Source organism: Caretta caretta, chromosome 8 (assembly GCF_965140235.1).
Source record: "Caretta caretta isolate rCarCar2 chromosome 8, rCarCar1.hap1, whole genome shotgun sequence".
Classification (NCBI taxonomy): domain Eukaryota; kingdom Metazoa; phylum Chordata; order Testudines; family Cheloniidae; genus Caretta; species Caretta caretta.
The window spans coordinates 98,904,428-98,930,780 of record NC_134213.1 but is presented as its reverse complement, the minus strand read 5'-3'; the positions used below and the strand labels follow the sequence as shown (position 1 = coordinate 98,930,780).

At 45.5% G+C, this 26,353-nt stretch overlaps 1 protein-coding gene and 1 pseudogene across 9 annotated transcripts in view; one reads left to right on the top strand and one right to left on the bottom strand.

The window, feature by feature from the left end:
• Positions 1–11,389, bottom strand: part of LOC125641866 (calreticulin-like) — a 44,296-nt pseudogene extending 32,907 nt beyond the window's left edge.
• OSBPL9 (oxysterol binding protein like 9) overlaps positions 11,200–26,353 on the top strand; it is a 142,935-nt gene continuing 127,781 nt past the window's right edge. For 3 of the 9 annotated variants that reach the window (XM_048861480.2, XM_075131853.1, XM_075131851.1), the window contains exons 1-2: positions 11,200–11,544; positions 25,119–25,169. In XM_048861480.2, the coding sequence (XP_048717437.1) occupies positions 11,434–11,544; positions 25,119–25,169 (162 nt within the window). In that variant the 5' untranslated portion in view covers positions 11,200–11,433. The remainder of the gene's footprint in view (positions 11,545–25,118; positions 25,170–26,353) is intronic. The other 6 variants (XM_048861481.2, XM_048861479.2, XM_048861483.2 and 3 more) reach the window with 4 other exon arrangements.

Below are 26,353 nucleotides of genomic sequence, written 5' to 3'. Positions count from 1 at the left end.
CTTAAATTCCTGGGAATTTTGAAAGTCGCCTTCCTGTTTGCTCGGTGATGCATGCAGTGGTCTCAGCGCATCTTTCCAGGTGGCCATGCCTGCTTCATGCACCAGGCGATCCCCCGCTTGGACCAATGATGAGCTACTGGACCTCATCAGCATCTGGGGAGAAGAGACTGTCCAGTCCCAGCTGCGCTCCAGCCATAGGAATTATGATACCTACAGACAGATTTCACAATGCACGTCAGAAAGGGGCCATGACCAGGACACACTGCCGTGCAGGGTCAAAGTGAGGGAGCTGTGGAACACCTACCACAAGGCGTGGCAGGCAAACCGCCGCTCCGGTGCTGCACCCACGAGCTGCTGGTTCTACAAAGAGCTGGACACAATACTTGGTGGTGACCCCACCTCCGCTGCGAAGGCCACTGTGGATACTTTGGTGGTCAGTCGAGAGTGGACCGAGCCAGGAGGAAGAAATCTTGGATGATGCTGTGGAGGGGGAGCAGGATCCAGAGGTAGAGGATGACTCAGAGGTCAGAGATGCATGCAGCCAGGAGCTTTTCTCTACCCCAGAGGAGGCTAGCCGGTCACAGCTGTCAGAGATTGGCGAAGCGCAAACAGGAGAGGAGGCCCCTGGCAAGTGGCTTGGATTTTGGGAATCGCTGAAGCAAGTTGTTGAGGGCAGGAGGGTTGCAGAAAGCATGCTTGTGTCTGTATGATGCACGTACCACCACATGCCTAGTCTGAGCGGTGAAACAGAGTGTTGATTGACTCCCTCACTTCATGGGAATCTGCCTCAGAGATCTCCATGAAACTCTCATGGAGATACTGGGCGATCTGCTGTCACATGTTCTTTGGCAGAGCTGCTTTGTTTCTTGCCCTATTAAGAGTAACTTTCCTGCACCACTCTGCCGTCACTGGGGGTGGGGACCATTGCTGCACACAGGCAAGCTGCATACGGGCCAGGATGGAAGCTGCAGTCTTGGAGAAGATCCTCCCTTAATTCCCTGCTCACCCTCAGCAGCGAGATATCTTCCATAATGAACACAGCCAGTGGAAAATGTGGGGACAGGAATGATTACAAGGCCCCCTCTTCAGTGCTGACTCTCCCCAAGAGCCATGTGCCCAGTGTGCAGTATGGTCCTAGAACACTGATTTCCCCTGCCCCTGCAGTTACTCACCATTTTGGGGGTCTTCTGGCTCAGGTGTGCTTGCCTGGGGTCAGCCAGTTAGCCACTATTCACATACCTGTCACTGTGTTTCAAATCACTGAATCAGTGGTCTCTGTGTTGAAAACAATACTTCTTCTGTAAACTGTTGCATTTTGGCTTCACAGGTATGACCTTGGGATCCCAGCCTCCCTCTTTGTTATCGCTGGCTGAACAGCTGCGCAGAATTAGAAAGTGGCCAAGAAAAACTAAAGAGGACTTTCTTTGTGATGTCATGATGCACTCCGCCGCCAAAAAACAAGAATTGAAGGAGTGGCAGGACAGTCAGAAGAGGGACCGAAAGGAGAATGTGGCATGCCAGAACCAAGCCACAGAGCGGCTCTTAAACATTACGGAGCGCCAAGTGGACACACTCCAGACGCTATTAGCACTGCAAACCGAGCAGCTCCGCGCCCACCCTCCACCGCAGCTGCTGTCACAAAACTCTATCCCATGTGCCCCCCAGACATCGCCAGAACACTCTTATTAACTTCCTGGCTCCAGTCTGTACCCGCTGCATTGCACTCCTGCCCCGTCACAGTCCAGCCCTGTGGACTCCCACTGCTCATTGAACTCAACACCCATCCCTCTGCAGTTTAGCCCTGCTGAAGTACAGTACCCACTGCAGCGTACTCCAAAGGAGAAGGTTGCATATGATACCTGGACATACACAAATCTTTAACAGTCCCGGGACTCCACATCTTCCAGGGACCCTCCCTTCCCCCATTCCCCACAGTGCTGATGTGTTTTTTTTGTTTGTCTCTCTCCTCCGGTTGTTGTTTTTAATAAAAGAATTGTTTTGGTTTGAAAGCAATCTTTATTCCATTAATTGAAAGCAAACAGAGCCCTTCAAAGCAACAGGCAGTTTTCTTAAACCTTCACAGTGCATCGTTTGCACCAATCACAATCACCTCCTAGTATTACAAGCACTGCACTACCAAGCATAGCAAGAAATATTCGTGGCTTTCAGCTTCAAATTGCTGCCTCAAGGCATACCTGATCCTTATGGCCCCATGCTGCACCCCTCTAATAGTCCTGGTCTCTGGCTGTTCAAATTCAGCCTCCAGGCACTGAGCCTCAGTGGTCCAGCCCTGAGTGAAACTTTCACCCTTCCCTTCACAAATATTATGGAGCATACAGAATGCAGCTATAAGCATAGGAATATTGTCATTGGCCAGGTCCAGCCTCCCATATAGGCAGTGCCAGCGGGCTTTTAAACAGCCAAAAGCACACTCAACAGGCATTCTGCACTTGCCCAGCCTGTTGTTGAACTGCTCCTTGCTGCTGTCAAGGTTCCCCATGTGTCAAGGTTCCTCCCCCACTCTGAACTCTAGGGTACAGATGTGGGGACCTGCATGAAAAACCTCCTAAGCTTATCTTTACCAGCTTAGGTCAAAACTTCCCCAAGGTACAAAATATTCCACCCGTTGTCCTTGGACTGGCCGCTACCACCACCAAACTAATACTGGTTACTGGGGAAGAGCTGTTTGGACGCGTCCTTCCCCCCAAAATACTTCCCAAAACCTTGCACCCCACTTCCTGGACAAGGTTTGGTAAAAAGCCTCACCAATTTGCCTAGGTGACTACAGACCCAGACCCTTGGATCTTAAGAACAATGAACAATCCTCCCAACACTTGCACCCCCCCTTTCCTGGGAAATGTTGGATAAAAAGCCTCACCAATTTGCATAGGTGACCACAGACCCAAACCCTTGGATCTGAGAACAATGAAAAAGCATTCAGTTTCTTACAAGAAGACTTTTAATAAAAATAGAAGTAAATAGAAATGAAGAAATCCCCCCTGTAAAATCAGGATCGTAGATATCTTACAGGGTAATTAGGTTCAAAAACATAGAGAACCCCTCTAGGCAAAACCTTAAGTTACAAAAAAGATACACAGACAGAAATAGTTATTCTATTCAGCACAATTCTTTTCTCAGCCATTTAAAGAAATCATAATCTAACACATACCTAGCTAGATTACTTACTAAAAGTTCTAAGACTCATTTCCTGGTCTATCCCCGACAAAGACAGACTATAGACAGACACACAGACCTTTTGTTTCTCTCCCTCCTCCCAGCTTTTGAAAGTATCTTGTCTCCTCATTGGTCATTTTGGTCAGGTGCCAGCGAGGTTACCTTTAGCTTCTTAACCCTTTACAGGTGAGAGGAGCTTTCCCCTGGCCAGGAGGGATTTCAAAGGGGTTTACCCTTCCCTTTATATTTATGACACCATGTATGGCTTCATAAGCCACGGCATTAAGGGGTAGGCAGGATCTCCCAGGATCACAATGGGCATTTTGACTTCCCCGACGGTGATCTTCTGGTCCATGAAGAAAGTCCCTGCTTGCAGCTTCCTGAACAGGGCAGTGTTCCGAAAGATGCATACATCATGCACCTTTCTAGATCACCTGTGTTAACGTCCATGAAATGCGCACGCTGATCCACAAGTGCCTGGAGAACCATAGAGAAATACTCCTTCTGATTAATGTACTCAATGGCTAGGTGGTCTAGTGCTAGAATTGGAATACGTGTGCCATCTAGGGACCTAGACAAATTGGAGAATTGGGCCAAAAGAAATCTGAGGTTCAATAAGGATAAGTGCAGGGTCCTGCACTTAGGATGGAAGAACCCAGTGCACAGCTACAGACTAGGGACTGAATGGCTAGGCAGCAGTTCTGCGGAAAAGGACCTAGGGGTGACAGTGGACGAGAAGCTGGATATGAGTCAGCAGTGTGCCCTTGTTGCCAAGAAGGCCAATGGCATTTTGGGATGTATAAGTAGGGGCACAGCGAGCAGATCGAGGGATGTGATCGTCCCCCTCTATTCGACATTGGTGAGGCCTCATCTGGAGTACTGTGTCCAGTTTTGGGCCCCACGTTACAAGAAGGATGTGGAAAAATTGGAAAGAGTCCAGCAAAGGGCAACAAAAATGATTAGGGGTCTGGAACACATATGAGGAGAGGCTGAGGGAACTGGGATTGTTTAGTCTGCAGAAGAGAAGAATGAGGGGGGATTTGATAGCTGCTTTCAACTACCTGAGAGGTGGTTCCAGAGAGGATGGTTCTAGACTATTCTCAGTGGTAGAAGATGACAGGACAAGGAGTAATGGTCTCAAGTTGCAGTGGGGGAGGTTTAGGTTGGATATTAGGAAAAACTTTTTCACTAGGAGTGTGGTGAAACACTGGAATGCGTTACCTAGGGAGGTGGTAGAATCTCCTTCCTTAGAAGTTTTTAAGGTCAGGCTTGACAAAGCCCTGGCTGGGATGATTTAATTGGGGATTGGTCCTGCTTTGAGCAGGGGGTTGGACTAGATGACCTCCTGAGGTCCCTTCCAACCCTGATATTCTATGATTCTATGATTCTATCGCCCCTCCACAGTTAGGGAAGCCCATTTGTGCAAAGCCATCCACAACGTCTAGCACATTGCCCAGAGTCACAGTCTTTCGGAGCAGGATATGATTAATGGCCCTGCACGCTTCTGTCAACACAAGTCCAACGGTCGATAAGGGGCAGAGGGTTCCAGGGGGTAGTCAGGGGACAGGGAGCGGTTTGGTTGGATGGGTGGGGGGCCACCAGGGGACAGGGAACATGGAGGTTGGATAGGGGGTGGGGTCCCGGGGGGGGCGGTTAGGGGTGGGGGGTCCCGGGAGGGGGCGGTCAGGGGACAAGGAGCAGTGGGGGTTGGATGGGTCAGGAGTTCTGAGGGGGGCAGTCAGGGGGCGGGAAGTGGGAGGGGGTGGATGGGGGCAGAGCTCAGGCTGTTTGGAGAAGCACAACCTTCCCTACTTGGCCCTCCATACAATTTTGGAACCCTGATGTGGCTCTCAGGCCAAAAAGTTTGCCCACCCCTGTGATAGTGTGAACGCACAACAGCGGTTTCCCTTCAGCGCTCTCTGAGCAACGCTGTAACTGCGGGTGCTATAACGCTGCCAGTGTAGACATACTTTGGAAAAGCTATTACCAGCAGGAGACTGAGTTTGTGTGTGTGTGTGTTTTGGGGGGGGGGTGGTGAGAAAACCTGGATTTGTGCTGGAAATGGCCCACCTTGATTTTCATACACATTGTAAGGAGAGTGGTCACTTTGGATAAGCTATTACCAGCAGGAGAGTGAGTTTGTGTGTGTGGCTTTTGGAAAAAGGGGGGTGGTGGTGGTGAGAAAACCTGGATTTGTGCTGGAAATGGCCCACCTTGATTATCATACACATTGTAAAGAGAGTGGTCACTTTGGATGGGCTATTACCAGCAGGAGAGTGAGTTTGTGTGTGGGGGGGCGGAGGCTGAGAAAACCTGGATTTGTGCTGGAAATGGCCCAACGTGATTATCATACACATTGTAAGGAGAGGTTTCAGAGTAACAGCCGTGTTAGTCTGTATTCGCAAAAAGAAAAGGAGTACTTGTAGCACCTTAGAGACTAACCAATTTATTTGAGCATGAGCTTTCATGAGCCACAGCTCACTTCATCAGATGTATACCGTGGAAACTGCAGCAGACTTTATATACACACAGAGATCATGAAACAATACCTCCTCCCACCCCACTGTCCTCATCATCTGGACCCATGGAAAAGAAGCCCTTGAGGAATTCCACCATGATTTCAACAATTTCCATCCCACCACCAACCTCAGCCTGGTCCAGTCCACACAAGAGATCCACTTCCTGGACACTACAGTGCTAATAAACAATGGCCACATAAACACCACCCTATACCGGAAACCTACTGACCGCTATTCCTACCTGCATGCCTCCAGCTTTCACCCTGACCACACCACACGATCCATCGTCTACAGCCAAGCTCTGCGATACAACCGCATTTGCTCCAACCCCTCAGACAGAGACAAACACCTACAAGATCTCTGTCAAGCTTTCTTACAACTACAATACCCACCTGCAGAAGTAAAGAAACAGATTGATAGAGCCAGAAGAGTTCCCAGAAGTTACCTACTACAGGACAGGCCTAACAAAGAAAATAACAGAACGCCACTAGCGGTCACCTTCAGCCCCCAACTAAAACCACTCCAACGCATTATTAAGGATCTACAACCTATCCTAAAGGATGACCCAACACTCTCACAAGTCTTGGGAGACAGGCCAGTCCTTGCCTACAGACAGCCCCGCAACCTGAAGCAAATACTCACCAACAACCACATACCACACAACAGAACCACTAACCCAGGAACTTATCCTTGCAACAAAGCCCGTTGCCAATTGTGCCCACATATCTATTCAGGGGACACCATCACAGGGCCTAATCACATCAGCCACACTATCAGAGGCTCGTTCACCTGCACATCCACCAATGTGATATATGCCATCATGTGCCAGCAATGCCCCTCTGCCATGTACATTGGTCAAACTGGACAGTCTCTACGTAAAAGAATAAATGGACACAAATCAGATGTCAAGAATTATAACATTCATAAACCAGTCGGAGAACACTTCAATCTCTCTGGTCACGCAATCACAGACATGAAGGTCGCTATCTTAAAACAAAAAAACTTCAAATCCAGACTCCAGCGAGAAACTGCTGAATTGGAATTCATTTGCAAATTGGATACTATTAATTTAGGCTTAAATAGAGACTGGGAGTGGCTAAGTCATTCTGCAAGGTAGCCTGTTTCCTCTTGTTTTTTCCTACCCTCCCCCCCCCCCCCCCCCGATGTTCTGGTTTAACTTGGATTTAAACTTGGAGAATGGTCAGTTTAGATGAGCTATTACCAGCAGGAGAGTGAGTTTGTGTGTGTATGGGGGTGGGGGGGGATGTGAGAAAACCTGGATTTATGCAGGAAATAGCCCGACTTGATTATGTAAAGAGTTGTCACTTTGGATGGGCTAGCACCAGCAGGAGAGTGAATTTGTGTGGGGGGGTGGAGGGTGAGAAAACCTGGATTTGTGCTGGAAATGGCCCACCTGATGATCACTTTAGATAAGCTATTACCAGCAGGACAGTGGGGTGGGAGGAGGTATTGTTTCATGATCTCTGTGTGTATATAAAGTCTGCTGCAGTTTCCACGGTATACATCTGATGAAGTGAGCTGTGGCTCACGAAAGCTCATGCTCAAATAAATTGGTTAGTCTCTAAGGTGCTACAAGTACTCCTTTTCTTATTGTAAGGAGAGTGATCACTTTAGATAAGCTATTACCAGCAGGAGAGTGGGGTGGGAGGAGGTATTGTTTCATGGTCTCTGTGTATATAATGTCTTCTGCAGTTTCCACAGTATGCATCCGATGAAGCGAGCTGTAGCTCACGAAAGCTTATGCTCAAATAAATTGGTTAGTCTCTAAGGTGCCACAAGTACTCCTTTTCTTTTTGCGAATACAGACTAACACGGCTGTTACTCTGAAACCTTAAATAGAGCTAAGCACTCAGTAGAGAGAGGAGGATTCTGTAGGCAGGAACAAGGGGAGTTATGCTTTGGGAAGAGGCTGAGGAACCCACAAGGAGCACAGTGGCTTCTATGTGGGAACTCTGGGCTAGGGCCTACAAGGGCAAAACAAATTGATGTCGGATCCAGAAGGGGTAAAAACTCTTTGTTTGTGAAGTCAAGCCTAGGAGTGGTAAAGAATCTCTTATTCACAGCTGAACCCTACAAGGGGACTGAATGAGTGTTTGACCTGGCCAGAGGGTTGAGCCACAGAAGACCCACTGAGGGAGTCTGGGGAAGAGACCAGCTGAGTGGTCACTATGACTGAGAAAGTGGTTACCAGAGGAGATGCATGAGGCAAAATCACTTGGAATGCCATGTCCAGGCACGAGGGGGTAACCTGAAAGTGAGAACATCAATTTATAGGTACACATTAAATTGGCTTCAATATAACTGCAAATTGGGGTGTGTTTCCAGGGGGATCCTACAGGGATTGGTCCTTGGTCCTATGCTATTTAACACTTTCATCAATGACCTGGAAGAAAACAAGAAATCATTGTGGATAAAGTTTGCAGATGACAAAAATTGGGGTAGTGGTAAATAATGAAGGGGACAGGTTGCTAATATGGAGAGATCTGGATTGCTTGGTGAACTGAGCAAAAGCAAACATTTTACATTTTAATAGGGTTAAATGTATAGTTAGGAACGAAGAACATAGGCCATACTTACAGGACAGGAGACTCTAATTTGGGAAGCAGTGACTGAAAAAGATGTGGGGGTCATGGAAGATAATCAGCTCAACAGAAGCTCCAAGTGCAAATCTGCAGCTAAAAGGGCTAATGGGATCCTTAGATGCATAAACAGGGGAATCTTGAGTAGAAGTAGACTGGTTATTTTACCTCTGTATTCAGTACTGTGCAACTGCTACAGGAATACTGTGTCCAGTTCTGGTGTCCACAACTCAAGAATGATGGTGATAAATTGCAGAGGGTTCAGAGAAGAGCCACGAGAATGATTAAAGGGTTGAAAGCATGCCTTTTTGTGATAGACTCAAGGAGCTCAATCTATTGATTTTATCAAAGAGGAAGAGAAGGGGTGACTTGATCACAGTCTATGTGGCTCTAGTGGAGAAAGCTAGAAGCTGAAGCTAGATAAATTTAGATTGGATATCAATGATGGAAAGTCCACCACAACCCTCGGTAAATTGTTCCAATGGTTAATTACTCTCACTGTTAAAAATTTATACCTTATTTCCAATCTTGATTTCAAAGTTATGTTTCTAAAAGCTATGGTCTAGGAATTATTTTGGGGACATTCTATTACCTGTATTACAGAGGAGGTCAGACTAAATGATTACAGTGGTCCATTCTGGCCTTGGAACCTGAATTTCAGGCTCCACCAAACCAAGAGGAAGTGCAAATCAGGGCTTTGGAGCTGTGCTCCGGCTCCACTCCAGCTCCAGGGAAAAAACCTGCAGCTCCACTGCTCCGGAGCTGCTCCGGGCTCCAGCTCTAGGCTCCGCTCCAAAGCCCTGGTGCAAATTCCACAGTGGAGGATACCTCTCTGAGAATGTGTTGCCTCCAGCCCTCTCACAATGAAACAAGACAGATGTTCACTTGAGCTCTTTGGAGGGTCTCAATTGCTGTCGTATGACACAGTGAAACAAATGATCTGAGACAACCAGGATCCAAACCAATGAAAGGTTTACATGATAAAACTAGAGTTTTGACATTGTGTAATGTTTTATTTTGCTTATGTTGGTATAATCTATATGCAACAATTCTGCATTTAGAGATACTAAAGCAGTAAACAGACTTTAGTGGAGACATGTACAGCTAAAAACAAATTGTTACAACTGACAAAAAATTCTGCAAGATTGAACTACATGTACATCATCACAACAGTACTTGTAAGACTGTGTGTAAGGGCACCATCTGGTGCCTACCAGAAATATTACAGCAAACTCCTTAAATTGCAGTTGGAAAAAAAGTAGCAACTACTGGGAGATTTTAGAGCAGTCAGATGTGAAATGGCAGGATAAGTTACAAATAGGAAAGTAATTGTTCTCTGCTAAGGTCAACGATGAATGTTTTTGCATTACAGAGAGGAGTATTAATGAAGCCTGATTCTCCTTTCACAACACTGTAAATCAGGAGTAATTCCCTGTAGTCATTAGAGCTACTCTGATATAAAAGTGGTGTGAGAAGCGTGGGTGGATGACTAAACTCAACCAGGTTTCAGAGGAACAGCCGTGTTAGTCTGTATTCGCAAAAAGAAAAGGAGTACTTGTGGCACCTTAGAGACTAACCAATTTATTTGAGCATGAGCTTTCGTGAGCTACAGCTCACTTCATCAGATGATGAGTGAGCTGTAGCTCACGAAAGCTCATGCTCAAATAAATTGGTTAGTCTCTAAGGTGCCACAAGTACTCCTTTTCTTTTTGTAAACTCAACCAGTTTTCTGGTCTGAGACCTTAGACCAAGTGCAGCCCTTGTGTAATGTAAACACCAGTTCCAGCAGCAGCAGGGTAGTGAGTAGCTTATACTAGGGTTCAACCGGGCCCACCGTCTGGGAAATGTACAAGAGGAAGTAGGTACAAAAGAAACCTGAAGGGAAAGTTTTGCACAATGAATGTAAATGAAACTTGATGGAGATTGGTAGTGCATGCAATGCCACATCTGTAAACTACACCAGTGAGTACAGAATCAGAAAGGGGCTCGTGGGCCCCGCAGTATTCGAGGCACTAGGTGCCAGCAGAATGCTGCAGGAACGCATGTGGCACCCTGCCCACGTTCCCCACCTCTGGCCCTGTCCCCGTCCCTCATCCATGGCTAGGATGGCATTCAGCTCTCACCCCCTGCAGCCTTGGCCCAAGCCCTGCATTCCCAGCTCATGCCCATTGTTCCCAGCTGCACACTTGCCCCTCCCACTCTGAAGCCCCTACACTCACCTCCCTCTAGCCTCGAAATTGGCCCCACCGCCCAGCAGTGGTGCTGGAAGGAACAATTTTTATGGCGGGGGTGCTGAAGGCAGAAACCACGTACTTGGGTTATTACTACTTCAAGACAGGGGGAGCAACCCCAGTGCCAGGACCTACGCTGCCCAGCGCGCCGGACTTCATACATGCTTCAGCCCTCATGCCCTGTCGGCTGCCCCCCACTCAGCTCTGACTCCCCGCCGCACCCAGCCCTGGTGCAAGCACACAGTGCCCACGCTGGCTCCTCCAGCACCCGAGTCATTGCTGGGCAACCCGCCGCCCTCTACAAGCCCCAGCCCGGCCTGGGAGAGTCGGGCGCCCGGCCCCGCCTGAGGAGCCAGGCCCGGCCCTGCCCTGAGCCCCGCTCCTGGGGGAAGAGACTGGCGCCGCCTACTGCTCTAGGCCGGGTCCCGCGCTTGGCAGCAGAGACGCTGCCCGCCCAGAGGGAGAAACTAGACCCCGCCCCCTTGCCGACCTCACAGCTTCCCGGGGTGAGGAGCCAGGGCATGGCCCCGCCCCCCTGACCTGAGCCTCGCCCTCTTTTTTTTCGCCACTTCCTGTGAGCTGCCGAGTCCCTCCGCTCTATTTCCCCAGCTCGCGCCGAGGCGTTTCGTCCCTGACCCCTCCCCTCGCCGCGTGCCCAGGCAAAGGTCTCCCTCTCTCCCGCCGCCCCCCACCGGTTGTTTTGTTCGCGGCTTAGCCCCGCCCCCTGCTGCGTGAGCAAGCCCCGCCCCCGACTGTTTCTCTGGTCTCCCGACTGCCCCTCCCCTCCGTTTGTTTAGTCCCCGGTCCCTTCTTCCCTCCCGCGGCGTGCCCGGCCCCAGCGCGCTCGCAGTGCTGTCTCCCCCATCCCCGCCCAGCCTCCGGCTCTCTGGTGCCGGGCTGGCTCCCAAGATGGCGTCCATCATGGAGGGGCCGCTGAGCAAGTGGACCAACGTGATGAAGGGCTGGCAGTACCGCTGGTTCGTGCTGGACTATAACGCGGGGCTGCTCTCCTACTACACGGTGAGGTGCCGGGTGGGCCGAGCTCGGGAGAGAGGTGGGGGGGGGATAGCGGGCTTTGGGGGGGGGGGTCACTGGGCGGCCAATGGGGAGGGAGGAGACGGTGGTGGTAGCCAATCGGGAGGGCCCTGTGAAAGATTTATAGACGGGGGGCGAGAAGCGTTTTTCTTGTTGGCAGCCGCTTGCAGGGATGCGGGGCGGGAGGGGGGTTTGCCTCGCAAGGGCGTTGGGTAGCGCCCCCAGTGTCTGACGCGCTGTTCTCGGTCCGCCTGTTCCCCAGCGTAGAGGGGCGCTGCTAACCCGTCGCTGGGCCCGGTGGCCGGAGGGGGCGGGCCCGGCGTGCGAAAGGGGTTGGGATCCTTCCCTGCGAAGGCAGGCGCCGGGCTCCCCGTGACTTGAATTGGGGTGTGTGTGTGGGGGGGGTGCTCACTGCTGACCGGCAGGCCCCGGCTGCACAGAGCACTCGGTGAGAGGTGCTGCCCGCGCTCCTGGCTCCTGTCCCCAGCGGCCGTGCCCTACCGCGAGGGGCTGGCCCTCCCTCCGTGACTCGGCGTCTCTCTGGAGAATGGGGCGTTTTACCTTCCTCGCGTGTGCTGCGCGGCTGAGTTTCTACGCATCTGTGAAGCACTTTGCTCTTCTGTAGCCCCCTTTCTCCAGGGATCTCAGAGTCGCACTAGTGTCTGTGTGAACCCCATGCCAAGAACGCGTGGCCCCCCTTTAGGCTCTTACCTTGCTGATTGACTAGATTTCTAGCTGCCACTTGTGGAGTACCAAAAAACGTTTATGTAACCAGTACATTAAAAAAACGGTGAATTTGGGGAGGGTGGGATAATAGTTTTTTTTAAAAAAATAAGTGTTGTTTATCTGTTCTCCCCCCCCCCACTTTACCTTTAGTGAACGAAGCGATCTATCACTTAAATTTGTTGGATTACTTATTCTGTAAAAGTCATGGTGGAATACTGTCCCCCTCACTGATATCTCAGATTTGCTTAGTGTACAAAGAAAAAGGTGGCGTTTCTAACTGGCAACCCTGCGAAAGCCAAGTTGGGATCAGAAAGTCAAACCATGTTTTCTGGCTCATGCATTTTCGCCAGAAATAAAGGTTAAAACATCAATAAATATTGGTCTAATACAGTGGTCCACAGCCTTTCTGTTGCAATAGCATATTCATGTTCCCAGAAGTGTGTGGCGGGTGCTGGACGACCTGACGCCAAAATGCTGCTGAGAAGCGGCGTCATCGAGAAGTGCTGCTGCTGCTGAAATGGCGCCGAAAAGTGGTGGCATTTCAGTGGCTGGTTGTTCGGCGGCTGTGTTCCCTGGTGGCAGGTCATCCGGCAGAAGCGCTCCCTTGTCAGTAGGTGGGCGCACGTAAATGCCCCGTCGCGCGTCATGGCGGGGACCACTGGTCTAATAGATCCATCACTTTATGCCAATGTTCAGTTCTATTGGCATTCTCTTTTTTCCCCCAGTAACGTTAGTGTTTTAAAATTAAAATTTAATTCTACAAAATCCAGCTACTTACATATGCTATTTCAACTGCATTTTCTGTACTTTGTAGTAATCTGTTTTGATGACTTTTAAAATCACCCTTAAAGCTGAATCCAAAATGCAAGGTACAGTAAATTGCTGTATGTCACACTCAAATTAAAAAGAACAGGAGTATTTGTGGCACCTTAGAGACTAACAAATTTATTTGAGCATAAGCTTTCATGGGCTACAGCCCACTTCATCGGATGCATAGAATGGAACATATAGTAAGAAGAGATATATATACACGTACACATACACATAGAGCACAGGAAAAGGTGGAAGTAGCCATACCAACTGTAAGAGGCTAATAAATTAAGATGAGCTATTATCAGCAGGAGAAAAAAACTTTCGTAGTGATAATCAAGATGGCCCCTTTAGACAGTTGACAAGAAGGTCTGAGGATTGTTAACTTGGGGAAATAGATTCAGTATGTGTAATGACCCAGCCACTCCCAGTCTCTGTTCAAACCCAAGTTAATGGTATCTAGTTTGCATATTCAAGCTCAGCATTTCTTACTGGAGTCTGTTTTTGAAGCTTTTCTGTTGCAAAATTGCCATCCTTAAATCTTTTACTGGGTGGCCAGAGAGGTTGAAGTGTTCTCCTACCGGTTTTTGAATGTTAGATTTGTGTCCATTTATTCTTTTGCATAGAGGCTGTCTGGTTTGGCCAATGTACATGGCAGAGGGGCATTGTTGGCACATAATGGCATATATCACATTGGTAGATGTGCAGATGAACGAGCCTCTGATGGCGTGGCTAATGTGATTATGTCCTATGATGGTGTCACTTGAATAAATATGTGGACAGAGTTGGCATCGGGCTTAGCTGCAAGGATAGGTTCCTGGGTTAGTGTTTTTGTTGTGTGGTTGCTGGAGAGTATTTGCTTCAGGGTGGGTGGCTGTCTGTAAGCGAGGACTGGTCTGTCTCCCAAGATCTGTGAGAGTGAGGGATCGTCCTTCAGGATAGATTGTAGATGCTTGATGATGCGCTGGAGAGGTTTTAGTTGGGGGCTGAAGGTGACTGCTAGTGGTGTTCTGTTACTTTCTTTGTTGGGCCTGTCTTGAAGTAGGTGACTTCTGGGTACTCTTTTGGCTTTGTCAATCTGTTTTTTCATTTCAGCAGGTGGGTATTGTAGTTTTAAGAATGCTTGATAGAGATCTTATAGGTGTTTGTCTCTGTTTGAGGGATTGGAGCAAATGTGGTTGTATCTTAGAGCTTGACTGGAGACAATGGATCATGTGGTGTGTCCTGGATGGAAGCTGGAGGCATGTAGGTAAGTATAGTGGTCAGTAGGTTTCCAGTGACCATAAAAACCGGTGGTGTTTATGTGACCATCGTTTATTAGCACAATAGTGTCCAGGAAATGGACCACTTGTGTGGATTGGTCTAGGCTGAGGTTAATGGTGGAATGGAAATTGTTGAAATCATGGTGGAATTCCTCAAGGGCTTTTTTTTCCATGGGTCCAGATGATGAAGATGTCATCAATGTAGTGCAAGTACAGTAGGGGCGTTAGGGGACAAGAGCTAAGGAAGCATTGTTCTAAGTCAGCCATAAAAATGTTGGCATGCTGTGGGGCCATGCAGGTACCCATAGCAGTGCCACTGACTTGAAGGTATATATTGTCCCCAAATGTGAAATAGTTGTGGGTGAGGACAAAGGCACAAAGGTCAGCCACGAGGTTTGCCGTGACATTATCGGGGATACTGTTCCTGATAGTTTGTAGTCCATCTTTGTGTGGAATGTTGGTGTAGAGGGCTTCTGCATCCATAGTGGCTAGGTTGGTGTTTTCAGGAAGATCACCGATGGATTGTAGTTTCCTCAGGAAGTCAGTGGTGTCTCGAAGATAGCTGGGAGTGCTGGTAGCATAGGGTCTGAGGAAAGAGTCCACATAGCCAGACAATCCTGCTGTTTGGGTGCCAATGCCGGAGATGATAGAGTGTCCAGGATTTCCAGGTTTATGGATCTTGGGTAGCAAACAGAATAGCCCTGGTCGGGGTTGTAGGCATGTGTCTGTACAGATCTGTGTGCTTTTTCAGGGAGTTTCTTGAGCAGATGGTGTAGTTTCTTTTGGTATTCCTCAGTGGGATCAGAGAATAATGGACTGTAGAATGTGGAGTTAGAGAGCTGCCTAGCAGCCTCTTGTTCATATTCCAACTTATTCATGATGACAACAGCACCTCCTTTGTCAGCCTTTTTGATTATGATGTCAGAGTTGTTCCTGAGGCTGTTGATGGTGTTGTGTTCAACACGGCTGAGGTTATAGGGCAAGTGATGCTGCTTTTCCACTATTTCAGCCTGTGCACGTTGATGGAAGTTGGTATGCCTACTTCCACCTTTTCATGTTCTCTGTATGTATATATATATATCTTCTTACTATATGTTTCATTCTGTGGATCCAATGAAGTGGGCTGTAGCCCACAAAAGCTTATTCTCAAATAAATTTGTTAGTCTCTAAGGTGCCACAAGTACTCCTGTTCTTTTTTGCGGTTACAGACTAACACAGCTGCCACTCTGAAACACTCAGATTAGTTCATGTAATAGTTTAGTCTAAACATTTTAGGTTTTGGGTATCACTGTACTAAATGAAATTAATGTTTTAGCAGTGTAATGAAAACTGATAGATGGGCATAGTTACTCAGACCTGTAAAAACCATAATAAGTAGGTGAGATTGTAAACTAATTTTTATAAATGAATCTGTGTGTGTGACACTGATTTTTAGAGGATTACAGAAGTTCTGCACCTGATTAATTCTTATTCCAAATACCACTCCCTAAAATTGAAGCAAGTTCAAAATGGTATAATTTAAATATTATTTGTGTATATCTTTCATGAACCCATCAGCAACACTCCTTTCCTGTGGCAGACCTAATTAGACAATAGCCTTTCATAGTGACTGAAGGGCCAGACAGGATGTCAGCAGCATATGTCAATGTAGTTATATATGAAAATACACTTTTCATGTGTTCATTAAGTAAAATTCAGTAGCTTCCAGTAGGTTTACAATCCTATCATCACTAATTGGTTACAGATGTATTCATATTTTGAATTGGCAATGAATTCAGGCATAGTGGGAGTGTGAAACAATTACTAGAAACTATCAGATTTTACTTAATGTAACACATGCAAAAAATCCACACTTTCTTCTGGAATCTGTTAATAGCAAAATGCAGGTGAAATTTGGCAGATGGAGGAAAGGAAGCAGTATTTGCTTTTAAAACTTTTCTTCCCCCGCCCACCCTCTTTTGTATGATTTTAGCTAGCTACAATCTTGACCATCCCCACCCCTTGCATTTTGTCATGTGGACCTATTGTACCCAAGGGATATGATTCCTACAGAACCTGAGCGCAGAGGTATTGTTGAATAGGAGGTGAGTGTTTCACAACAGGAATCTAACAATGCCACATTTCTGTAAAAATGGGGGCAAAATAGATTTTTTTGCTTTTGGGACAAAATTTCTTCTGTATTTCCACTCTAAATGAGCAGAAAGCATTAACTGCTAATTGCCAAATAATTGTTTATTTAGAGAAACTAGTTGTGCATAATTGAAAGTACTGTTTGTTGGAGAAGCAAATCTAGGTGAAGTTTCAGAGTAGCAGCCATGTTAGTCTGTATTCGCAAAAAGAAAAGGAGTACTAGTAGCACCTTAGAGACGAACCAATTTATTTGAGCATAAGCTTTCGTGAGCTACAGGTGAAGTGCCCAAGCTTTTGTGTGGTTATATGAGCCTGAGGAGGCAAAACTGAAGACTGGATGAAGAATATTGACCTATTGCATATGAAGCCTCTGAAACTAGACATGTAGCTAGAGTCCCCTTACATAGAAAAACCTGTAATTGTCAGCTCAAATACAACTTTGACTCCTTAAGACAGTTTCTTAAGTAAATCTCAGAAGTCCCAGCTTAGCAGGAAAACAAAACTGCTTTATAAACCCCTTTAAAGGTCACTGCATTCCATTCTCAGATGACATAATGAATTCTCCCTCTGCTGGTAATAAACTCAAAGTTTTGTTTTCACTGCCTGCGACCTCTTAGAGAATGAGTTTAATAAATGGACAAACTCATACGTGATTAACAATGTGCAAGATTAAGAAGCAAGTAGTATTTTAAAATCTGATCCAAGTAATGTAAATGCAAAAAGAATTAAAGATGGTGAATGTTTTAACATTTTTTGCACTTAAGTCCGTGAATAAAATAGTATTTGAAACCAGTATTTTGTATGTCACACTTTGTTATACTTGAATTGTAAATCTTCAAAAATGCATATAAACTAGTGATGTGTGCCCTCCAAAATCCAGAGCAGGAACATATATTTCTGGGGTCTTTGGGTATATTTATTAATAAATTTTAGGGAGGGACCCACTCTCATATTCTCTTCCTAGGCCCCCAAATATCTTTGCTTGTCCTTGTTGGTTGTCTTGTGTGTGGTATGTACTACCCTAAAGAACATTTCCTTTTTAAGATTTACAGATGTCTTTTCTGGTGTTTTCCTTTAACAGTGATACATCATTTTTCCACTTTAAAATAACGGTATCTTTTGTAAATAATTTTTATTAAAGAAAAGGTGATGGAAATGTTTAGTGTCTCCTGACATCTAAATCTCTAGCAGTTCTCATATATATTAACTGTCTAATAGTTCCTGATCATTAGCAGAACATGATAAAATCCACTGTTCGTGCTCTTAGGCATTGTCCACACTAGGGGGGAAAATGTTTTCTTACCACACGGTTAGTTAATGTGGCAACTAAAACGCAGTAGAAAGCTAGTGAAAGACAAACTGCCTTGTTTTCACTAGGATTCTACCTCTGTTTGCTACCAATTGTTAGCTAACATGGTAAGAAAACACTTTTTGTAGTGTGGCTTCACTCATCTTCAACTTATCTAGATCTGGATTTCAAGATGAGGTGTTGCAATGTTAGCTGACACATTCTAAGTGGTCTATTATAGACTGTGTTGTCTTACACATCTTTAAATCTTAAACTAGAACAAAGCCTTAAAGTTCAGTCACAAACATCATTCCATGTTTGTTCAACCTCCTGTGTTGATCTTTTCAGCTTATCTATCATGTCATGTTTCTAAATTGATGTTTTCGACACTTTCCAAAAGGGTTACTTTAGATTTTGGACAGTTTTACAGAGTTTTCTTGCTGCGGAAAGAAAACATACCTTACAAATTTCAAGCAATAGGTAAATCCGTTCTCAGGGGTAATTATGCAACATACTAACATGTTCAGTTGTAAGTGAGTTTATCTGCAGAAGCATTCATTATGTTAAACAAACAAACCCTGAAAATACTAGTTTAGTTTTAAATCCTAGTTTGGAATGTCTAAGGTAGTCATTCTGGGCTCTGTAGCTGCCTCCTGGGGGACTGTATCCGCCCAAATAATGGGGCAATCCTTACTTCCTGGAAACAAATGTGGTTGGGTTGCATTTTCCTGTGTTTCCTGTGCACTTAAGTCAAAATCTACTTTCAGAGACAGTGAAGTAATTCCATTCTCAGATAGTTTGTATGGATTTACACAGATGTAAATCAGTGAATAATTTGGTTCAAAATTACTGTTTAAATATAAAAATTAAGAATTCTAGATTTTTTTCAAATTAAATTATTCACTTTGAGTTGTTGCTAAAAACAAACAAAACCGAACCCTAACTATTGCTGATCTTAGTTTTTGTAACTATTGTGCAAAACACAATATTGATAAAAATATGAACTTTGTGATCAGTTCTCTTTTCTATGATATATATTTTAATGACTTAGAGGCCATATACTACATATTCTCAATTAGCTGCATACCTTTCCTTAGGTGCAGTTCAGGTGGATGAAGCAATTAAACTAGCTGATGGTGGTGGTCTATATGTACTGTATTTAAGTACTATGTACTTTAGGGACCCCATATGCAGAATTCCAGTGGGTGCTACCTGTGGCGCACAGAATTCACTCTCTGTTTTATTCCCAAATGGCTGAAATGTTTCTCTTCAGACTTCTACAAAAAAAGTTGTCTTTGGGCAAGGCTAAGATTGGAAAGCTTTTGTTCTAAAGATCGCTATTTGGAAAAGTCAAGAGTCTGAAGACCAGGACTTAGAACATAATACAACTTTAGCTGTAGCAGTTGTTGCTTTAGCTATGTTTGTTGCTTACACAAACAACTGAGTATGTCTGGTGACGGCATAGACAAGCTTATTTGTCTGACTTAAAAGGGTAAGTCTTTGCTTTACAATTAACTCCAGTTCTTACCTGAGTTTTCACCCAATCCTCCCAACCATCTGCACAGAAAACCCTTGGACCTGGGTTTGGAGGTGCCTTAAACCTGGGCTAGTTTACCAGCTTTTGGGAAGGTGGGAGAGGAGAGATTTATTTATAACCTGGTCTATGCTCTAACTTGGGCTGCAACCCACCCACTTTGCTGTGAGGCCACAGGCAAAAATCAGTTGAGTGCTGATAGTCCCGTTCCACAGTTCTCCCCAAAGGATGGACAAGTTCTTCCATAACTGATTGGAAAAGAATTCTAGAGAGTCTCAGCAGAAAGAACTGTGGGATATTTCCCCTTCCCCTCCTCTCCCCTCCAACACGTACACGCACACACGGGCAAGTGCAGAAACAGTGGTGACATAGTAATGTGGGTATGGTTTTGTTGTGGAGATGCTCACCCCTGGGCTGGGCTAAGCTGGGCTCTCTGCCAATCATACAGGTTAACTCTTCAGTGGAAACATACCCCAAGCAGTCAGTTGTTGTCTTTCTCCCTTTCCATATTCTCTCTCTCTCTCTCTAACCCCCACCTCCTTGCACATATCCAGTCTGGGTCTTCAACACTGACAGAGCTCTGTGGACTCACTTAGGGGCTTGCCTACATACAGGTTTGCACTGAAATACCTGAACTTGTTTTAATTAACATTTTTTGTTTTATTGCAAATCTGCGTGGATGTTCTTATTTTGGAAAAAGTGTCTCACTTCTATTTTGCTCAGTAGTGAAGTACTTGCTGTGTGTCCAAATGTGAACACAGCTTATATTGGCAAAACTCACTGCGTTTTTGCCAGTATAGCTTATTACAGCCCCACGAAACAAAATAATCTGTAACTGGCCAAAGTACAGTTTTGCCCATGTACCTGTGTCTGCACCAGGGGCTTTTGCTGGCACAGTTGTGAATTAAGGGATTGTACTCTTTCATATTCCTGAGTGACATACCTGAGCTGGTAAAAGTTTGAAGTGTAGACCTGGCCTGGGGCGTACTTAGCAGCTGAGTATTGTACAGAAGTCTAGCTTTCTACACAGTATTTCAGCTTTCCCCAGTGAAATCAACAGTGACCCTATACATAGAGGTTATTTCAATTTTGAAATGGATCAAAGCATAAGTTTTGATCTTATGAAGTTGCATCTTACTAAAAATGCCAGAAATTAGCCTAATTCTGTACTACATGAGTTGCATTTTGTGCAGGTCAAAAGTAACTTAATGGAAGGCCAGCTTTACAGTATATGTACGCAGTTAGGATGTTTCTGGAAGACACTTTTGCACTCTCACTGCATGAAAAGTCTTACCTCACTGCTGGTTCTTATAAATTCTGATTGAGCTGCAGCTTAATTTATATTATACTTCCTTGTCACTACATCTGCCTCAAAATAACTACATTGTGCTTGGGAAAAAATTGGTCTCCATGTAGTGAAAATATTATTTTGGCTGGCTATAAAATTTGCATTTTTCTCAGTGAAAGAACATTGCTGCAATATGTATAAAATACAAAGAGCACCAAAAATTGACAAGGAACAAACAGGATTAACCAGCTCATAAGTAATGTAACAACATCTGCAAAAATAGTAGTGTGTTCAAAATGCTATTTAATTCTCTCTAGGAAGAAATCATTGTGGTATCTGGATTGTGGGTATATATTTCTGCTGTGTTCCATGAGGAGGGGCTCCATTTCACTGATTGTGCAACTTAAAGGTGGCTTTCTTAATAGAAGAACATTTTGGCAAGGTGTGGTAGTATCCAGATATCAACACTTCTTAATATGTTGTGAGGCATGAGGCCAAAGACCCAATGTTCTTTTTCTTAACTTAAATTTCTTGTATAGTTTTTCAATTATAAATTATTTGAATCATTGCTCTTATAAAATCTTTGATTGGAGTGGGGAGGGAATTTAGTATGCCAAATGAATTATTGGTTACTCTGAACAACTAGATTTGCAAGAGTGGGACTTCAATGAAAGAGAGTGAACTACATTTGATGGACTACTACTGGAAGGAGATACTATAGTGATGAATGTGGTATAACATTCTGCATAGAACAGAATAGAAATTAATTGGTTAATATTAACTGTTGACTTGTTTTCATTGGAAATATTAATACAAATGTGTCACTTATAACATTAGAGCAGACACTAAAGGGACATGACCAACTTGAAGTAGTTCTATTTTTCGTAACATAACTGTAATTGCTGTTTCTATGCCTGGTCCTGAGTCTCCCTGCTGATTTTTGGGAAATGTGATTGAGAAACCGTAAAGCACTTGTTTTTCTACACAAGCAAGAGAGTATTGAGGTCGTGACCCTGCAAAGTTAAAGTTAACTACTTGCGTAAGTGTTAAGGACCTCTTCTGCAAATAGATGTGCGACTTTGGAGTCCTCTAATCAGAGTCCTGGTGAAGTGAGTGAAGTTCCTTATAGCAGTGGTCACCAGTCTGTAGATCCCGATCAACTGGTCAGTCCTGGAGACTCTCCCAGTTGATCGCGATGTCCAGGGGTGTAGTGGGGCTGCTGCTAAGCCAGGCTCCCTGTGGGTCTGACGCTGCTCCTAGAAGCAGCCAGCGTGGCCCTGTGGGGGAGAGGCAGGGGTCTCCGTGTGCTGCTCCTGGCCTGCAAACACCGCCCCCGCAGCTCTCATTGCCTGGGAACTGTGGCCAATGGGAGTTGTGGGTGCAGTGCCTGCAGAGGGGGGCAGCCACATGTTCCCTCCTCCTCCCCCCAGGGGCCACAAGGGTGTGTTGGCCCCTTCTGGGGGCAGCGGAGAGCTGGGGCAGACAGGGAGCCTCCCTTAGCCCCACTGCGCTGCTGCCCGAGGTAAGTGCCTCCTGGCAGGAGCCCACACCCCAGCCCTGAGCCCCACCCTGGAGCCAACATCCCATGCCCCCTCCTGCACTCCCAGCGCTGAGCCCCCTCCCAGAGCCTGCACCCTGAACCCTCTCCTGCACCAAGCCCTTGCTCAAGGCCTGAGCCCCCTCCCAGAGCCAGCACTCCATACCCCTTTCTGTACCACAACTCCCAGCCCTGACCCCCCTCCTGGAGGCAGCACCCCAACACTCTTCCCCAACCTGGAGCCCCCTCCTGCACCCAAAGTCCCTCCCAGAGCTTGCACCCCTCACCCTCTCCTGCACCCCAACCCTCTGTCCCAGACTCAGCCTGAGGCCAATGTAACTGGATCCATCGATTCACAAGATTTTATAACAGTGACTCATGCAGTTACACTTTTTTTTTCTCCCTCCAATGTGAGGTGATCTTAAGAAGTCCCTCTTATTTATGTCATTCCCCTACTAATCAAGGGACTTGGATTGCTAGTTATGGGCTGGATGGGATTTCTGCAGCCTGCAGCTGCTGCTGCTTGCATCCACCAGAGGGAGATACAAGCTCCATAGTGCTTTCCCATCTCCTGGCCTAGAGTTTAGGATCCAAGCTCTTGGATTCCCCCAGGGCAACCTAGTCAGATGATCTCAGGCATTGTCTGTCTGCAATGCAGCATTGCTTGTGTTCTAACTTTCTGTGCCTGAGAGGGGAGTCCCTCTATGTACATTTTCAAATATAGGGGCTAACACAGCTTCTTTCAGCAGCTGATACTATCCCTTTGCTCTATTCCCCTATCTTGTGCCTTTCTTCTTTGCCCCAAAGTGGCAGTGCTTTCAAGGAAATCTGCACAGAAAATGTATATTTAATATACATTCTAGATTAAGCATTTGTCTTTGCGTAATTAACGTTGCAAACAGTCTCTTTTAAATAAACAAACCTATTTTTGCTCCCCAAACTTTGGCTTGGAAACCTAGTTTGGTTTGAAAACTGCTATATTTATTCTGATGGCAAAGGATGCTTCTCCTACGTTTGAAGAAAAGCTGTTTGACAGATTGAGTACAGGTTATAAAACAAACTAAAAACTCATCCCCACTCACCCAAAACATTGACCTGACTTGAAATTTTGACTCTAGCACTTCTTGGTCTGTCTCTAGCTCAAAAGCACTTTTAACTATCCCTTCATACTTTCTGTATAGTTAAATCTCCTTAAACTCATGCCTTGGTATTTAGAGATAGTAGGTTGTAATTTATTAGTGATTCTTGTAGTGGATGGTTTGGCGCCCAGTTCTTCTCTCATTGATGCCGATAGGATTTCTTTGCTATTGACTTAAGGGGGAACCTAATATATATGAGCATGTTGCACTATATTGCCTGGTTGCAGCTTAGAAAGAAAATAGGGCTATTTCAATAGCTGACAGCTATTGAACCTCTTACTCTGGCTCAAGTAATAATATATGCCTGAATTCTTGACTGGAAAGATGAGGGTTTCAGGCTTGGCTCTAAGGAGTATTAAATGAGAGGGACTGCCTCTCTGTAGCTCAGGTTGCAACCACAGCCCTGTTACATCTCCACCTTCCAAAAAAACTCCTTGCTTTCATAGTTCTAGGATTAATTCCTGTTGATGACTAGAATGTTCTTTGACAATTAAGTACTAAAAAAAAGAAACCTTCTGGACATTTTTTCAAGGGTCTAATGTTTCTTCGTGCTCCCTGATCTGTCCATATTACACCACAGTATTTGAAACCTCGGTAGATTTTTGTAAATGGCTTCCTGCATGAGCCAGTGCCAGGACTAGTAAAATGTTTGACATTGCCTCTATTTGAAAACTAGACATGAGTCTCTGTCAATGAAATGTAGAATGGGGGGAGGGAGAGTGTGGAGACAGATAAGGTAAGAGAATATTTTCTTTGTTTACCTCAAACCAGACCTCCGCTCCCTGATCTGTTAATTATGCTTCCACCTGAATTCCCCATATAAATGCTCCTTGATCTATGACAGGAGTGTACCAGTCCCTTTTCTAGATGGGGATACTAAACAATAAAGGTTCAATAACTTGGTTGGGAGGCAGGGTAGCCTAGTAGGTAGACATGAAAGCAAGCCATGTGGGCTCTGGTCAGGAGCCTGACATTCAGATTGCTCTGACTCGATTACTGACATTTGGAGCGAAGGTCGACTGTGCTGCATGTGTACCTTGGCTATCTAGGGAGCTTATTTAGGGCTTCTCTATGTGGAAAATTTATACCACCATTAGCTAAGCTGTGAATTAAAGAGCTATAGTTATGCCAGTATAATTGCCTATGTGGGCATTCTTATTCCAGGATAAGATGGAACCTTTTCCAGTTTTGCTTATGTCACTTCAGAAGCAGTTTAAGTTAAGTCAAAAAGCCATTCTTGTTTCAGAAAAAGTGCCCACAGGGGGTTATGCTGGTATAACTATTGTGGTTTAACTATGCTGCTGTAAGTTTCCTAGGTAGACAAGCCTTTATTTTTGTACAGTCCATCTAAAAGGTGGGGCTTTTTATGATGTTAGGTGGAAGGTCGTTCGTGAGACTGTTGGGAGTGAAAGGACCATGTTATGGAGTCACTATTTTGCCTTTTCTCATATCCTCATGCTCAGTTCGACTTGCGTCTGCTCCTCTCCGCTTGGTTTAGTGGATGAGTATATGGACCCCTTAGTCTCTTTCTTCAAGAAGTTTTATATGTGGTTTGATGTGCGCTTTATTGACTCTCTATTGTGTGACACCTTTAGAAGAGCTACTATCCTATGCCATGACATTACCTCCTAACATACTTAACACCAGAAAACAGACGGTTGTGTGTTATGGTTTCTTTCTTCCTGTGCTATATGGAGTACAACCTCTGTCATAGCGGTAGTTTTATTTCACCAGTCCATAAAACTTTACTCCAAAACGTTTACTTCTTTCCAGATTGTCTTGAATAATTTTTTATGTGAATTCTTAGTAAGATTATTAATCGAATTAATCTGTCCTCTCTTTCAGTCAAAGGACAAAATGATGAGAGGATCACGAAGAGGGTGTGTTAGACTCAGAGTAAGTATTTTCTCTTATGTTTCTTAACACCTTACAACGTGGGTAATGTGGTTTTACTGGATAGGGTACTGGACTGGGGACTTGAGAGACCTAGGTTCAGTTCCTGACTCTGCCACAGGGCTGCTGGTTTACCTTGGGCAAATCACTTGGCCCCTCCTTGGCCTCAGTTTCCCTATATGTAAAACAGGCATAACAATACTTACCTCCTTCATCAAATGCTCTGAGATCTATGGATAAAGAGCTGTATAAGAACTAGACAGTATTGTGATCCACTGACCATGTACAATGAGAAAGTCACATGCTTTTGGTTTTTACTTTTTAGATCGTTTGAGAGAGTGAGCTTAGGCCCAAAATGCCTGCTGAACTCTCACACTATCTACCTAAAAATGATTTTCTCTGTCATTCTGATCTGACAAGATCTCTGTAATATTGCCACTTTGTCTTTCTGCCCTTTTTTATGCCATTCAACAATACCTGCCTCTCGACAGTGCTGTTATACGTGGTGTCACAGCATCAGACAGCTATTGATCTGAGGTGGTAAACAGAAAGCTGAGCAGAAAAAAGGAGTGTGGGGGAAGGAAGAGCACAGCAGGCAAAACGAAAGAATTTTCAGCTGATGGGGAGCAGTGTGAATTGAGTAGATGGGGAGACCCAGTTAGCTGCATCAGAGAATATGAGTGTATCTGTGTTGAGGCATTTGTGCTTGAAGGACTCCCTGTGCTGTGAGGCCGCTGTGCTGAGGGGAACCCTCGAGCATCTGTAATTCTCTGCAGACACTGAGCTTCTCCCCTCCACCTCTCACAAGTTCTCTCCCCAACCTTCAGTCCCAACAAGCAAAACCACTTCCCTTACCTCTCCATTTGTACTCATCCCCATCCCTCCTGGTACACCTAGTGCAAATGCAGTCATACCATGGGGAGCTGAGGGGGAGTGAGCAGATGTGTCAGGGAAGAGTGAACAGAGATGTGAAGGAACCTGTGAAGCTATGTGGAGAGCATGGGGCAAAGGGGGTTTCATGCTGAGGGTCTGGAGTTAGAGAAGTGGACGAAGGGGAGCTGTACTCTGACACACTGTTCCATTGTGTTGGAGCAGAGCTCTGCTCCTTGCTTCTGTTCCATTCCCTTTGTGTCTAAGATTGCAGGTGGATTCCTGAGAGCCCACTAAAGGGATTTGGGGAGTCCCAG